The following is a 14,775-nucleotide window of genomic DNA, read 5'->3' as shown; positions in this document are numbered from 1 at the left end:
AATCACACAGCTGGAACACAACTACATAAAGGGAACAAACAAGTTAAAAGGCAGATTTCTTTTTTTAACCTAATTTTGATCAGATTAAAATCATACTGTGGTTCTCTAAACTGTGTGGGACCCAAAGTCCATATTTGTTGGTGTCAGAAAGCAAAAGGTTAATGTTACAGATGTTTTTTTTAAATAATTTCAGGGTTCATATTCGACTTCTTTAATTTCCTGACACCTTCATACCTTTCCTGGGTTCAGCATTGCAGACTTGTATTGGTTATGATGTGTAGGCGAGCACCGTTCAAGCCCACAAAATGTAATTTTGAATTCTAGTCCAAATCCAAAGGTTTCACATGTCATGTTGAATTACAGACATTTGTGAAAAATAATGCTCAAGACAGCATTGACGCCATAAAAAGCAAATGTCTTAGGTGTGAAAGTCAAACACAGGTGTGATATAACTTTTGGTAACCTTATACAATTATTTTCTTATGTCACAGACAGAAATAAATACTTAATAAATGTTTTATCAAAATAATAGATAATTTAAAGAGGAACAAATGGATGTTAAATACTGGTTAGAAATACAGCAGCAAAATGATAAACATAAGACTGATTTAGTACACAAGGATGACTTCTAAAGGAATTAATGTTACAGTAGCAAATTATCAACACTCATCTGCACTTATCAGCTGAGTCACCCCAAAATACACTGGGACCACGTCACTAGTCCCCACTCAGATGACATCAGCCCAGAAACACTTTGAACTTGACACGATAAGAAATTCCACAAGCCTTATAAAGGCAGTGAGCCATCTGTGCACATATTTGTTTTTACTCTTTTTTTAAGAGAAGTGACCACATTGATGGGAAAATTAGGCAAACCTTGGTAAAAACTTGGGCAGGTTTTACTTCCTTATCATGAGGGTTGAGTAGCATCAGTTTGACTCCTTCAGTTTCTAGTGGGTTGTTTTCGTAATACTTACTGTACATCATGACTACTCATACCTTCTTAGTAGCCTCATTATAATGGCATCACATCTCCACTTCATGTTTTTCTTACCTCAAAGTTGACAGATAAGTTCCTCTTCAGGGCAATTTCGTAGACCAGGCTGATCTCTGATTTGCTGGCATCAGTGCCTTCCTCAGCCTCCGCTTTTTCCTCTGGGCTCTGGGAAAGAAGGAAAAATATCAGAGGTCAAAATGGTTAAGGAGGACATACTGATTGTTACTGCTCAAACTAAAGCCACTTTTAGGTTATGGGTTTCCAATGATCTATTGTTCAGAAAAAAATAGTTTAAGCAATGTATTATCTATTATTCATGACCTGTTCAGTATGTCCACAAGTCAAATTTTCAGCTGTTGAATGGTAGAAAAAATTGAAGAAAATATGGTGAACTTAGTAAAAGAGGCCAAAGCTGGAAGAGCAGCTCACATCATTTATAACCCTGTTCAGAAGCCTCATAATCTCCCACCAAATTAGAGCAAGACCGAAAAAAGAAAAGTTGATTAGATCACAACTACATGTGTATAAAGGCTACTAAATGCTCGGTAACATTTTGTCTGTGAGAATAGCCTCATAAAAGATGTAACTCATTTGAAATGGCCTCCTCTGAAGTGGATACTAGGCTAAAACATACTAAGGGTGTTTTCCCGAAAGCAATAACAAATCCCATCAGAGTGATATGAAACAGACATGAAACTATACTTAGTTGTATTGAACATAAAATGCTTGAAACCTGCTATTATGTTCCTTAATGTGCAGATGTTGTTATTAAGTCGGTGCAATGATCGGATCTTGTCTTTCGTTTTATTTTTAGCTGACTTGCTTTTTGCAAATGTCTGATTTCTTAAGCGTTTAAAGCACTCTTTATGATTAATGTTGAGGTATAAATGGAAAATAAATGTATTCTTTTTCTGATTTTATGTACCTTAAAATACAAAACTGTGACAAGTATAAAACAAGGATTACACAACACACATACAAGGTAGATGTCTGCCAAGCTGCTGCAACGAGAAGCTGTCTGTTTTCTGGCTATGATCCTTATCTGATATGGGATTGAGAACTCAGTATTCTAGGACATAACTGGTGGTCCCCTGTCTGTACAGGAAGGCCTCTTAAAAAGGGGTGGTCCATTAAATATGATATTTTTTGGTTATTAACTCTGTTCGTGATCGTAAAATCATAATTTATTAACTTCAAGAACAGTCTCTCCCTGTAGGAAAAAAAACTGTTTTTATCAGACAGGAAACATCGTTGTTTTTTTAAAAATGCAGTAAAGATTTGTGGGAAAGCACCAATGGATTTCAGGTTTTTTTTTTTGGATCCAAACAGACCCAACATTTTTAAATCCCCCAAATTCGGGGGGACTTTACAAAATTGTTGGCCGTATTCACCTTTGAATAGAAGTGCCCATGGTCCCTTATACTAATAAAGAAATGTAGTTCACGCTATAGAGATGATACCATGAGCCATACAACAAGGGGCTTTTTGGTGCCAATTGTCTATGGGAATGCAGAGTGATGTCTCGATCTTTATCTTCTCATGTCCAGCTCTTTGTCTGATTACGTATGAATGGCTGCTGTCTTTCCCTTTGGGCTTCTTCCCTTCGCCTGCCTCATTGTGCGACCTGATATGATGCATGATTCATACTGGGAGATCTCTTGGATTTCATAGAAAACAGTCACGTGGTACGATGCACCTACCGCACCGGGTGAAAGACACATTGGCGAGAGGCGTGCGATTGTGTGCTCTTTGTTTTGTGTGTGTGCGCTGAGACATACATGTTCTGCATATTGTTATGTATACATGCGGACATGAGAGAAATGTGAGTCAAACCAAAGGGCCTTAACCATTCTGCCTCCATGAATTGTTTTAATAAAAAATCTAATATGTATTCATGGTTTTCATGGTCACATATCCCTCTGCCACTTTTTTGAAGCATTCTTAATGTGTGTGAATAATAATGTGAATCCATTCCCAAGGCTGCATTAACAAGCCACTGGGTGCGAGCGTCTGCATCTGTCTGTGGGTGTGTATTAGCCTGCAAACCGGAATGACCAAGTAGATCAGAGACCTTCCTGTGACAAAGACAAATGGAGGGCTAAATCTGACTTCGGTGGTGACCTCTACTTATGGATGTACTGGCCAGAGAGTCGTTAGGTAACGTATAAACAAGAGAAGATACAGTATATTGGTTCACCACTTGTTCTTAGACATCAACTCTCACGCTGAAGGAGTTGTTTGAATGAACAGTGACTGTGGGCGAACAAAATGATTCACATTCACATCTATGCTCATGGGCCATTGATTACATAATAGGGCAAAAGGATTCCAGATCAAAAGGATGGGAAGAAGGGGCTGTCTATGCACAGAACGACTCAATTCTTAAAAAAGTAACTGTTTTTCATAAAAAGTGACAATTTTCACAGATCTAAAAACATCTTTGTTTACACCAACCATGTGCAACCTTTCACCTAGAAACTAATGATGCAGATTTCCACTCATAAATTCCCAGTCAAGCCAATGATTGTGAAGCAAACAACATGTTTTTTTTCAAGACAAGAAGAACACTTGTTTAGCAGCAGACAACATAATTGTGTTATCATTATCGGCATCTAAAACAACTGGCAGGGATTTACGAGTTCAGTCAGCAGTTTCATTATACAATCTTTATTGCCTGAAGCCCTGTTAAGTTGGAGAAGGTCTTTTGTGTTTCCTATGGTTACATATTGTTGCTCTACTTGTGTATAAAACACAACACAATTAGAGTGTCACTGATATTTACCTGTGGTCTTCCTCAAAATAAAGGTTTGACAGACAATAGTTAAAGAGAAAACTATTAGCCTGAGGGCGTCCACACATTTACACATGTAAGAGCACACACACACACACACACACACACACACACACACACACTCACAGAGACAGAATGACAGACATGTACTGGAGACACAATGTGCCTCAATTTGTAAAGCAAGACTCAGAAGCAGCAGCAAACAAAGAGCGCATTTATGGAGGCCGACGCCACAAGACAGCGAGTCAGGCAAGTGAGAGGAGCCAAAGCGTTTTGAATAACCATACGCGATGCCAGGCGGTGAGGATAGGGGTAATATGATTTCCGGTGGGAGATGATAACAACAGTTAACAGCTATGCCTGAGGGGAAACTAGGGAATGGTAGAGTGACATAGGGAGTAGGCAGAAAGAGGGGGAAAAAAAAAAAAAAAAAGTGAAACTACAATCCTGCCAGGTGCAAACTAGACCATGGAGACTGCCAGGCTTTAATTATACATTAGAATAATTAGAGCTGAAGTGGATTTGGATTCAATCGGATGAAAGGTGGTTACGCATTCATCTTAAATTCAGCGAAAAACACTGTGTTACACTCTTAATATAGCCTCTACTGGGACACCATCAACAGATCAGCAGCACAAATCCTTTGACTTTTCATTAAAGCAAGAGTTTTGAAGTGCGAGGGGGGTCAAGCCGAGCGACAGTCATCCAAGGTGAAAGCAGTGGGGGGGGGGGGGGGGGGCTAGAGGTTACATAAGATTGAAATGCGTGCAGACAGCACAACTAAGAATGTGTTGAAAAAAAATATTTTTTCTGTCAATCGAGTAGCAACAAACCGTTTGAGCAAATAATTTAATCTATTTTCAACAAAATATCACAAATGTCTCGGTTACAGCCTCTACAATTTGTGAATTGTAAGTCTTTTTTGTCTTATGTGGTGGTTAATTATTTGAGGTCAGACATTTTTGGCCGCTATCTGATATTTTATGGGCCAAATGGTTCTTATTTGGCAGATTAAACGATAATGAAAGCAATTGTTGGTTGCAGCTATGCAAAATGATTGAATTTAATCGGGAAACCCATTCTAAACGTGCACAAACTGGTGTCAATTATTTTTGGTACTTAACCTGCTTGGACTAAGTGCTAATGAATGATATTTGTAATTAAATTATTATGTTAGCAACAACTGCTTAGAAATGTGATGCTCCTAACCCTCTGAGAACCTCTATATTGCTTGTGTCAGGTGTGAAAACCAACTATCTGTAAACAAGGAAGTGGGCCGCTATTTAACGTAGTGTTGTTATGACTACGCCACTGTCCCGCTCAGACACGGCCTTGAAAGGATCTCTCTGCAATTATTTTCTTAAAAAGCCCGCCGTCTCTCTGCATCGCTTTAAACTGACGGCTACTGCGCTGTCCACATTTATGCAATTATTTATGCTAATCGATGTAATCTTGGATTTCTACAACCAATGATACTGCGCTCCACAGCTTGCGGGGGGATGGTTGATGAATGCAATTTGACAGTTGAGTTGGACTATATCTTTTTGAATGCTTTGAAAGGTGCTTGTGGAATAGCTTTATACACTGTGGTGCTCTCTAGAAGGTTAAGGTAGCAACATAGAAATATGTTGCGTAGATGATGAAGCAAGTTCACATTATAGTTGCTCTGGTACAGAACAACTATAATGTGAAAGCTGAGCGGAGGGGGGGGGGCTATTGAACTCTGGTACGATGCTAATTAATTGTATCAAATATGAAAACATCCTTATAGTTAACAAGCAATTCCGTTGAGTATAAGTGAAGACACTTCTCAGAACATGGTAATACATGAGGTTACTTAGATAGATAGATAATGAATGGTCCAAGGGAAGTGGAATTTGGAAATCACTCACCCTTAAAAGGACAAAGCTTTTATCATTTATATTAAAATTTTCACAAAAATGAATTGATCCCAACCACCACTGTTAAGAACGGATAACTGAGGCACACCGTTGCACTAGGAAACAAGTTTCTTCATAAAGATAGACACAGGCATTCTAGTGTAAGTCACTCCCACATAGTATCCCATATGCATCATCCTGCTGCTGAATGTGATGCAACATATTTGCGACACATTATGAAAGATCATCTCAGATTGGTTAGCAGCAAAGTCTGAGAGCATTGACGGAGCATTTCTGGTTTTAAGTCTATTCACAGGATTTGTAGACAATAAGAAACATAGATTAACGCAGTTTTTTATTTAAACGGGTCAGTCATTAATGATAAGAAATCATGATTTATATATATATATATATATATATATATATATAAATAAATAATTGATTGCATCCTATCAATGCAATGAAAAGACTAATGCAGCTGACTGTGCTACTGAAATTGCAGCCACATAGCACAACAGCAGTAACACCATATTTATTTTGTCTTAAAACAAAAACTGATAAGCCATAAAAAGTGTTTAGTACAATACAGGGCTGAGGTGATAAACTATGTTTTTGTCCAGACCATCGAGAAATAGAAGATCTTTTATTAGACTAATATGGTCGGTGATACAGAAGTCCATTAAAGCTTTAGAAGTAATGTGACAGTTTTGTAAGATGTCTGCAGGGATTCTCAGAGGGGGACTCAACAAGCACTTGTTAAACAACTGCTATGACGCACTGCTAGTGTAAGCCTTTCTGTTTCTAAGTGCTTGTGTGTGTGTGTGTGTGTGTGTGTGTGTGTGTGTGTGTGTGTGTGTGTGTGTGTGTGTGTGTGTGTGTGTGTGTGTGTGTGTGTTACCTGAGGTGGCCGTTCGGGGATGGGTTCATTGCGCAGGGCTTGCAAGGCCTTCATGGCAGCATTGTGTCTGGCTGCTTGGCGGGTGCGTCCGTCACCAATAAACTCATGACTCCCCACAGACAGCTGCACGTAGAAGATCTTAGGAACAGGATAATGGTACCTGGAATGGACAAAACAACAGAAAATATCTAAATAAATATATGTATATGTATATATATATATATATATACAGTCCCTGACAAAAGTCTTGTCGCTTGGGTACAAGTTGACCTTAAGTGCCCCTCAAATATATTTGTAATCAATTTTTTTACAAGAAATGGCTAATTTCAATCCCAACAGCTTTTGAAATAATGTTTTGGTGCCAAACGAAACTGCTGAAAAGCATTCTAACGTTCACAGCTTGGTAAAGCCCACTGAGTCAGTTTTTGCAAAGACAAAAGTCTTGTCGCCTTGTCATATGATGCACCCAATCCTAGATTACAGCCTCACCTGTGATCAATAATTGATCAATCAATTAGTGGGTGTGTATAAAAAGAACCCCAGCACACCAGACCTTCACATCAACTGCAACTTGACCTCTGACAACATGCCTAAGATTCACCCTGAGACCAAAGCGTTGATTATCAAGAGGCTGAAGACCAGATCCAAGGTGGCTGAAAATGTGTCCAAAGAATCTTGATGAACTCTGGGAGGCATGTAAGACTGCTTTCTTTGCTATTCCTGATGACTTCATCAATAAATTGTATGAATCATTGTCAAACCGCATGGATGCAGTCCTTCAAGCTCATGGAAGTCATCCTTCAAGCTCATGGAAGTCATACAAGATATTAAATATGGATCTCACAGCACCACTACTTAATTCACTGATGTTATGCAACATATTTTTGTATTTGAAGTAAATTATTTGTTCAATTTTCACATTACACGTTAAAAAGTTAAAAATAGTTAAAATAGTTGTTGTTTTTTTCTCTGTCTGTAAATATAATATTTCAGTTATTGTTGTTTTTTCTACTGTTTTTTTATTGCTTATTTATAATACTTGTTTTATTTTTATTTTTTATTTTTAGCTTGTCTTCTTCTACTATGTCTCTTGTGTGCACTTTACTCTACGCTGTTGTAAGCCTGCAAATTTCCCCGCTGCGGGACTAATAAAGGATTATCTTATCTTATCTTATCTTATCTTATCTATTACTCTCTGTAGGCGACAAAACTTTTGTCTTGCCAAAATCTGACCTTTCTGTGTTCATTAAATGATCAATCTTTCTTCAGTGAAGCAAATTTATTTTAGTATATTAAACATAATTTGGGAGGGTTTTAGCTTTCATATGAGCCATTTCTAAAACCAATGGATAAATTAAAAGTCAGGTTATAAGCTGTTGTTTCTACAAAATGGATAAGTGACAAGACTTTTGTCAGGGACTGTATATATATATATATATATATATATATATATATATATATATATATGAAAAACAAGAAATAAGAGTAGCTCAGACATTATGAGCCAAGCTATCAATTCACACCGTTTACACTGTTCCCAAATTAAATGCCCACCACTTCATCAGGGTCAATTACTACACAATGGCCTGCTGGCTAACCACTTGACTGATGTTTTGCTATTGAATCTCAGCTCAGGGATGGCAAACAAAGCACAGGGACATATATATCTTCTCCTCTTTCTTCGGGCCCCGAACATAGATTTTCCTCTCTTTCTTCGGGTCTTGACAGAGCGGGACTGAGCTGTCAGCGAGCAGATTTAGAGGTCTGCGGGTCCGCGTGTGTGATACCCCCCTCCTGGGTCAGGGTGAGAAGGGCTGAGAATGTCTGCCGGATCGAGGACAAGGAATGAGAAATAGTGGGAAAGCTAACAAGAGAGGAGGGGAATCCAAACTTTTTAATATCCGTCTCCCTGTCCTCTTTCTTCTCTGCTGTTATACACTTATATTCACAAGGACATCCAGCCACCATATGTGGTAGACACAAATGGATAGCAGCAGATGAGATTCATGATACTGTGTGTTGACTAGACTCTGGGGCCAAATGTACTCAATAACTGGCCAAATCCTTAAGTTTTTAATGAGAGAATGAAAGTAGTTAGTGAATTTGGTGGTTAATTAAAACAAGCTTTACAAAATGTGTATACGTATCTGTTCATTTTCAGCTGTATCAAAACATCCTACTTGGGACTGCAGCAGCATTGAGATGTGAGATTTAATACTTGATTGGAATTTGGGGAACCCAAAAAGTTAGAGAACCCAAGAGGACATGAAAACCTGTGTGCACTGGAAACTTTCACAGTTTCTTTCAAAGCTGCACAAATGCACATCATTAAATTAAGAGGTCTCAGGTCGTAGGGCAATATTCAACAACAGCCAAACAAGCACTTTCTGTAAACACTCCCCTGTATATACTGTATGTTAATGTTTGAAATGGCTGAGATCAAATGTTTCTAGTCAATCATTTTCTTAAAAGTATAACAGGACTACGAGTCAACAGCCATGCTAGTGGGCCTGTGGGGCTGTAATTAAACACAGTAGTGTTTAGCGCAAAATGCAGGTATAATGTTTACCATCTTAACTGAGCATAAAAAAATGCTAAATTTGCTAATTAGATGTCAACTCAAAGTACAGCTGAGGCTGATGGAAAGGTCATTAGCTTTCAATGTATTTGGTCATTAAACAAAGTATTGGACAAATGAAAGTTTGACCTGATGATGACACTATATAAAAGTCAGGGTATGATCAAAGTTACATTACAAGTCACTCAGAAGAGCATGTGAACATGTGTCTTATGGCCATCAAAAAGTTGAGAAATTTTATTCAAAACCAGAAATGTAAACATCATTGTGGAGCAAAAAAGGTCACATGATCACCAAAGTCATGGAACTCATTCACTCAGAACCATGAATTTCTGTGCAAAATTAGAAGATGTTGAAATATTTCACTGAATAAGTGAAAGCTTTGACTTGCTGATGGCATTATATGAAAAAACAGGGGATCAATAAAGTTGTTGGTTGATCGTTGGGGCAACATGGATATCAGCACTAAATATCATAGAAATAGATCCACATTTGTCAAGTCATTTCAATGTAAAATTACAACGTTATGTTTCCAGATCTCAGCAGTACAGTGTTATCACAACTGATGACCCGGGTTGTATTTAACTGGAAATAACGTTGAACTAGATTAAGTTCTCCTTTTCACTGAAGCATTTTTGGCATTTTCTTAAAACCAAAATACCGGAAATGACGCCTCCTTACTGACACTAACTCTTACGAGATAACTCCTTACAAAACATCTGTCATTTCTCTGGATATCGCCCCCCCTTCTTCCTCCTCCCCTCATGTCTTTTCTAAATATCCTGCCCAGCAGGCCTAACAATGAGTCAGCATTTTACTCCCAGAATTCCAGCCGGTCTTTCTCTAGCCCACAGCCCTCCTCTCATCAGTCTGCTCCCAGCTCCTCCTGGCCACGGGAGCCTTCCCTGGGCGGGGGCCTGCCTGGCCCTCGCACGTCAAGTGTGGCCCCAGGGTCTCAGAGGACATGCCAAGTGCAACATGGGCTCCAGCCAACAGCGCTGAGCCGAGATGGGAGCAGCTGGGGCTGGAGCGTCGAGTACAGGTGCAGAGAGGAAGAGAGAGAGGGATAAGAAAGAGAGAGGAGGGAGACAGAAGGGGAGAGAGACAGAGGGACATGGAGGGAGGCCTGTGGGAGACCCTACTCCACAACGTGGGAAAGTAGTGGCTTACACACAAGCAAGTCAGCCAAGAACACAGGCGAGCAAACGCACACACGTCAAAATCATGCAGACAAAAAAAGGCAGGAAAATCACGTCAGCGCTCTCTGGCCAGTACAAAAAGCAACACATGTTGGCTGGATCTGCCTGTTCTGTGTTATCAACTATTATTTTTGTTATTATTATTACTACATAGAGGGAATTGGACCAGGACACCTGTAGGGAGGGTGTGGAGCAGAAAAGGGAAAAGAAACATAATAAAATAAAAACACCACTGTGTCTGTGTGATGATGTGAATATTCGTGTGTGTGTCTGCTGTGACTCAGGAATGAGTGACTGAGTGAGAGAAAGAAGAACCAACTGATACCACAACTCAATCAAATGATAACTCATCTGCGTTTAGCAGTGAGTAAAGAATTTGACTTTGAGGAACAAAGCTTCCCTGCAGCTCTGTAATGTGGGCAGCGTTAGTTAAGGTTACTGTTTCATCTTTAATCATTCAAAGACTAATGTGTGAACACACACACAGGCACATTCAGAGACATTGGAGTTTTTGGAGCCCACACACAGTCACATATTGGGAAACGGGAGATATGGCATTGCAATGATGAAATGACATGGTGACATTTCATCATTGCAACTGTGTTGAAAAAGCTGATTCTCCCTCACGGCATGTGTTACACTTGTTCCTAAACTGAACAAGTTACCTCCCATACATTTTTTTATATTACATGGCAGCATATTTACATAAAATGCTAAATATAGGGCAACTAGTTTCCATAGCCCATAAGTCATGTATATTACACTAAGTGACAGGTACTTCATATCCCTATTCTATCTATATTATGTCAGAAAACACAGCTAACACACAGGAAAGTACCATGGTCACATGTACCACAGGCTATATAGGTTAGGCATGGCCTTTTAGGAACATGTACTACAGTGAATGTATTTAATAGTGGCCACGCCAGATGAATTGAAGAGAATAAAAAACAAAAAACAAGATGCAAACACACAGTGATGCAAGAGCTTGAGAAAAAATATTTGGCCAGTAACACATGACATTGACCAGTTGCAGATGGTAGTGTATAGAAAGCAGTGAAAATGTCAACAGCTTTTGCTGGCAAACCTGTGTAGACCGCAGAAATGAAAACCAAATGGAGCACTTCCTTTTAGTCATAAACCTGCCGTTTTGCCCGTGAGAACACATTAAATTAGATTTTGTTTAGAATATATAGCTTACCGTAATCAGCCCAATCAACTGGTGGTTGTTAAAAACCCCATTGGTGGTCACCTATTATACTCATTAGTCATTAGAAATCAAATTGAATTATCATTAAGCTATAAAAGACTGTTGAAAATTGCAGCAGTTCATGTAGTTATTTGATAATATAGCACAACAATATCAAATATGTGGGTGATCTTTGTTTGGTTGGGCTCTTGAATTTATGGTAAAGTAGGATAGTTTGTCGAGGATTTTTGCATATATTTACTGGTATCTGTGAGAAGAAAAGAATCAATACAAACCTTCATAACAAACATGAAACAGTTAGTCAAGTGTGTTAATAAGTTTTAGCAGTAGCATAAAGCTAGCTCGCCAGTTTGTGTTTTCTGAATATCTGGATTGTTAAAGTGGGCCCTATTAGCAGTCAGATTGTTAAATTCTGGTCCCAGATTTCTGACACTATATGAATGTTGACGCTTACTTTTGATAGGTAACAGATTCCTAGTTATCCTGTTGAAAATGTAATAAGTAATGTATCTTATTTACATTTGATTACACCGCTGTGTGTGTTCTAGAGAGTGAGAGAAGGTGGACTATTGCCATGTTTCTCACGATAATAATTACAATGTCAGCATTATGAACAATGCTTCGAAACTTTGAACTATTCGGTATAGCCCTAGATTTTATAATTGTAATGCTGGAATTGGACATTGCGGGCTACATGAGCCAGAAAACAGTGAAGAGGAATTACAGCGTATGGTGGAGCAAGAGAAAGCCAAGCACCGCCAGCCGGTGACAACTCGTAGTGCTGCTGCCGTAAACGGGCACCAATGCAGTCGCATTGCTGCAATTGCGTTTACCCTACAAAAAGAACTGAGTAGTGTTCAGTTGAGAAGATTATCTTGCTGAACAAAACATGAAAAAATCCTATTGGCTTTTTGTCAAGGTAACCAGTGCGATGCTAACTTCCGGATTTGGACTAAGGCAGTACATCATCCCTGCAGCACTCTACAGCGACGGTGATTTTTTTTTAGAAAATGTCACTGTAAACTATAAGTGTAAGCGTAACGTTAAGTTTCATCAATGAAGGTGCGCCAATATATTAAATCTCTTTATTTAATCTATGTATAAAAAGGGAACAAAGTGCCCTTGCCAGGAAACTCTTAACATGTCTTACTAAGTTCTTTATTTTTATTATTTTATTGACTCAACTTTCTCTACTTCTATTATCTAAATAGCATATTAGTTTAACACAGCATAGTCTTTCTCTACTATATTCCTTTTGTGTTATTTGGTTATTTAAACATTTTAATCCTGTTTATTTTTCTTGTTTGTCTCTTTTTCTCTTTGTTCAACAATTACTAGTTTGTTACTATCTTAAGTAACTAAACAATTTTCTGAGAAAATGTTTTTTTTAGGATGTTGGTTTGTCGGTGTATTTATTTTCTATGTTTTATAAACTGTTTTTCTACTCAATGAGCAATGAGCCCAGTGTATTCCAGAGCCCCATTTCTCGTTTTTTGCTCGTCATGCCACACCAATTAAAAAATATATATATTTATGCCTTTCTACTGAATAGACAGCCTGGTTTTATTAAAAAAACATCTTCCCAGCTGTGAAAAACTTCTTTAGGGATGGAAACACATGTATTCAACTACAGCAGAGCAGCAGACAGGAAAAAGTGGGCCAACCAAACACAGACAAATAACAAGACATGAAAGAGGGAGTGGACTGGCCCACTTTGTCTTGCCAGCTTGACCACAAAGAGAACTACTGGCCACACATGCAAACACAAATAGTTGTATGCATTAACCCACAATTATACACACGCAAACACACACAAAACTGACTCAGAGCCTTGTAAAGGGCTATGGGGCTGTGCGGGGATTAAAAGGGTGACAGATATTTGTGGGGAGGAATAAAAGCAAAAACTTGGACAGGATCACTCGTCCACCAGCTGCACTTTCTTCAAATCTGTTGTCAGACTTTAACTTGTTGTTTTCTCTCCCTCCCACTTCTGTAATTCATTCCGTGTCCATCATTCATTGTTTTCCTTCCCTTCTGCCTCACGCAATTCCTAATGTAGAAAATACATAGTGGTGTAAGAAAACAGTCCATATAGTCAAGTTAACATAGTGCTCAAAACGCCAACTGTCATGGCGCTATAGGATTTTTGTTCAAAGCTCCTTGGACCATTTCTGAGGTTAGAAACCACTAATCCACATGGGAGGAATGGGATCATCGCAATGGCAGAGCTGTGGTTTCACGTGAAATGATTTCTTTGAGGTAATTGCTAATTAAGCAGCGTGAAACACAGAAATAATGGTTGTTAGGGCCCACTAATGGCTCATCCAGAACCTTCACTAAAAAAAAAATCTAATGATGTTAAAAAAAAAAGTAATGTGACTGAAACAAACAGAACAGATTTCTAAGCATGATGAAAACGGTGAAAAGATCAGGTTCAAATTTGATGATTGCGTTGTAAGTGGTGTTTTACATTTATTGTTCGATCATTTGACTATGACATCAGTGGAATGTAATCACGTTTGTGCCTACATTATATGTTTCCTTTGTTGTGTTGGCCATTTAGCCTGATGAGACCTGCTAGTATCAAGTTTTTTCAGTCTGCAATAATGTTGGGGAGCTTTAATTCAGAGGATACTCTCCATTGCACTCCAAGAGCCTTTATAGTGGCATCTGGTTAATGGTGCATACATTCACACTAATTGATTTATGAGTGTGTGACAACTCAAACTATAAAACTGTACAAAAGCAAAACATAGGCCTTAAGCGCAATGTTTTCAATTTAATTTGTTTTGCTAATTTAAAACAATGTTAACCTTCAGATGATTGGGGTGTTCAACAGTTTACTGAAGAGGGGGGAGTAAGTGTGACTAGGGGTTTGAAAAGTGTAAACAAACAGGCCTAAAGTGATAATGAAAAACTATGTGTGAGACCTTCAGAGAAGCCACAACTAGTTATTAAATCTGATTTCCCGAAGGCATCTCTGACTCAGAGATATTACACTTATGCACTATAAAGGTGAATGAAGAATGTCAATGGCTTATGTGTTGGAGCATTAGGATGTGAATCTCGTAGCAGCGGCTCAGTATAAATCTCTGAATGTTCAAATGGATATTGTTACCAACAGACATCAAATCAGCTGGGTGCAAAATGCAATAAGTGGCAATGTAAAGTCAATTTGTGTGTTGGCTCCAATCCAAGGCTTTCAACCGGTTACTTGTAGCT

At 38.6% G+C, this 14,775-nt stretch overlaps 1 protein-coding gene across 1 annotated transcript in view; it reads right to left on the bottom strand.

Moving 5' to 3' along the window:
* stau2 (staufen double-stranded RNA binding protein 2) overlaps positions 1-14,775 on the bottom strand; it is an 84,104-nt gene that overhangs the window by 56,278 nt on the left and 13,051 nt on the right. The window contains exons 7-8 of the mRNA XM_054622583.1: positions 6,567-6,726; positions 1,055-1,162 (exon numbers count right to left, since the gene is read on the bottom strand). Coding sequence (XP_054478558.1) covers positions 1,055-1,162; positions 6,567-6,726 — 268 coding nt within the window. The remainder of the gene's footprint in view (positions 1-1,054; positions 1,163-6,566; positions 6,727-14,775) is intronic.

Source organism: Anoplopoma fimbria, chromosome 21 (genome assembly GCF_027596085.1).
Source record: "Anoplopoma fimbria isolate UVic2021 breed Golden Eagle Sablefish chromosome 21, Afim_UVic_2022, whole genome shotgun sequence".
NCBI classification, from domain to species: Eukaryota; Metazoa; Chordata; class Actinopteri; order Perciformes; family Anoplopomatidae; genus Anoplopoma; species Anoplopoma fimbria.
This window is presented reverse-complemented; position numbering and strand designations above follow the sequence as displayed.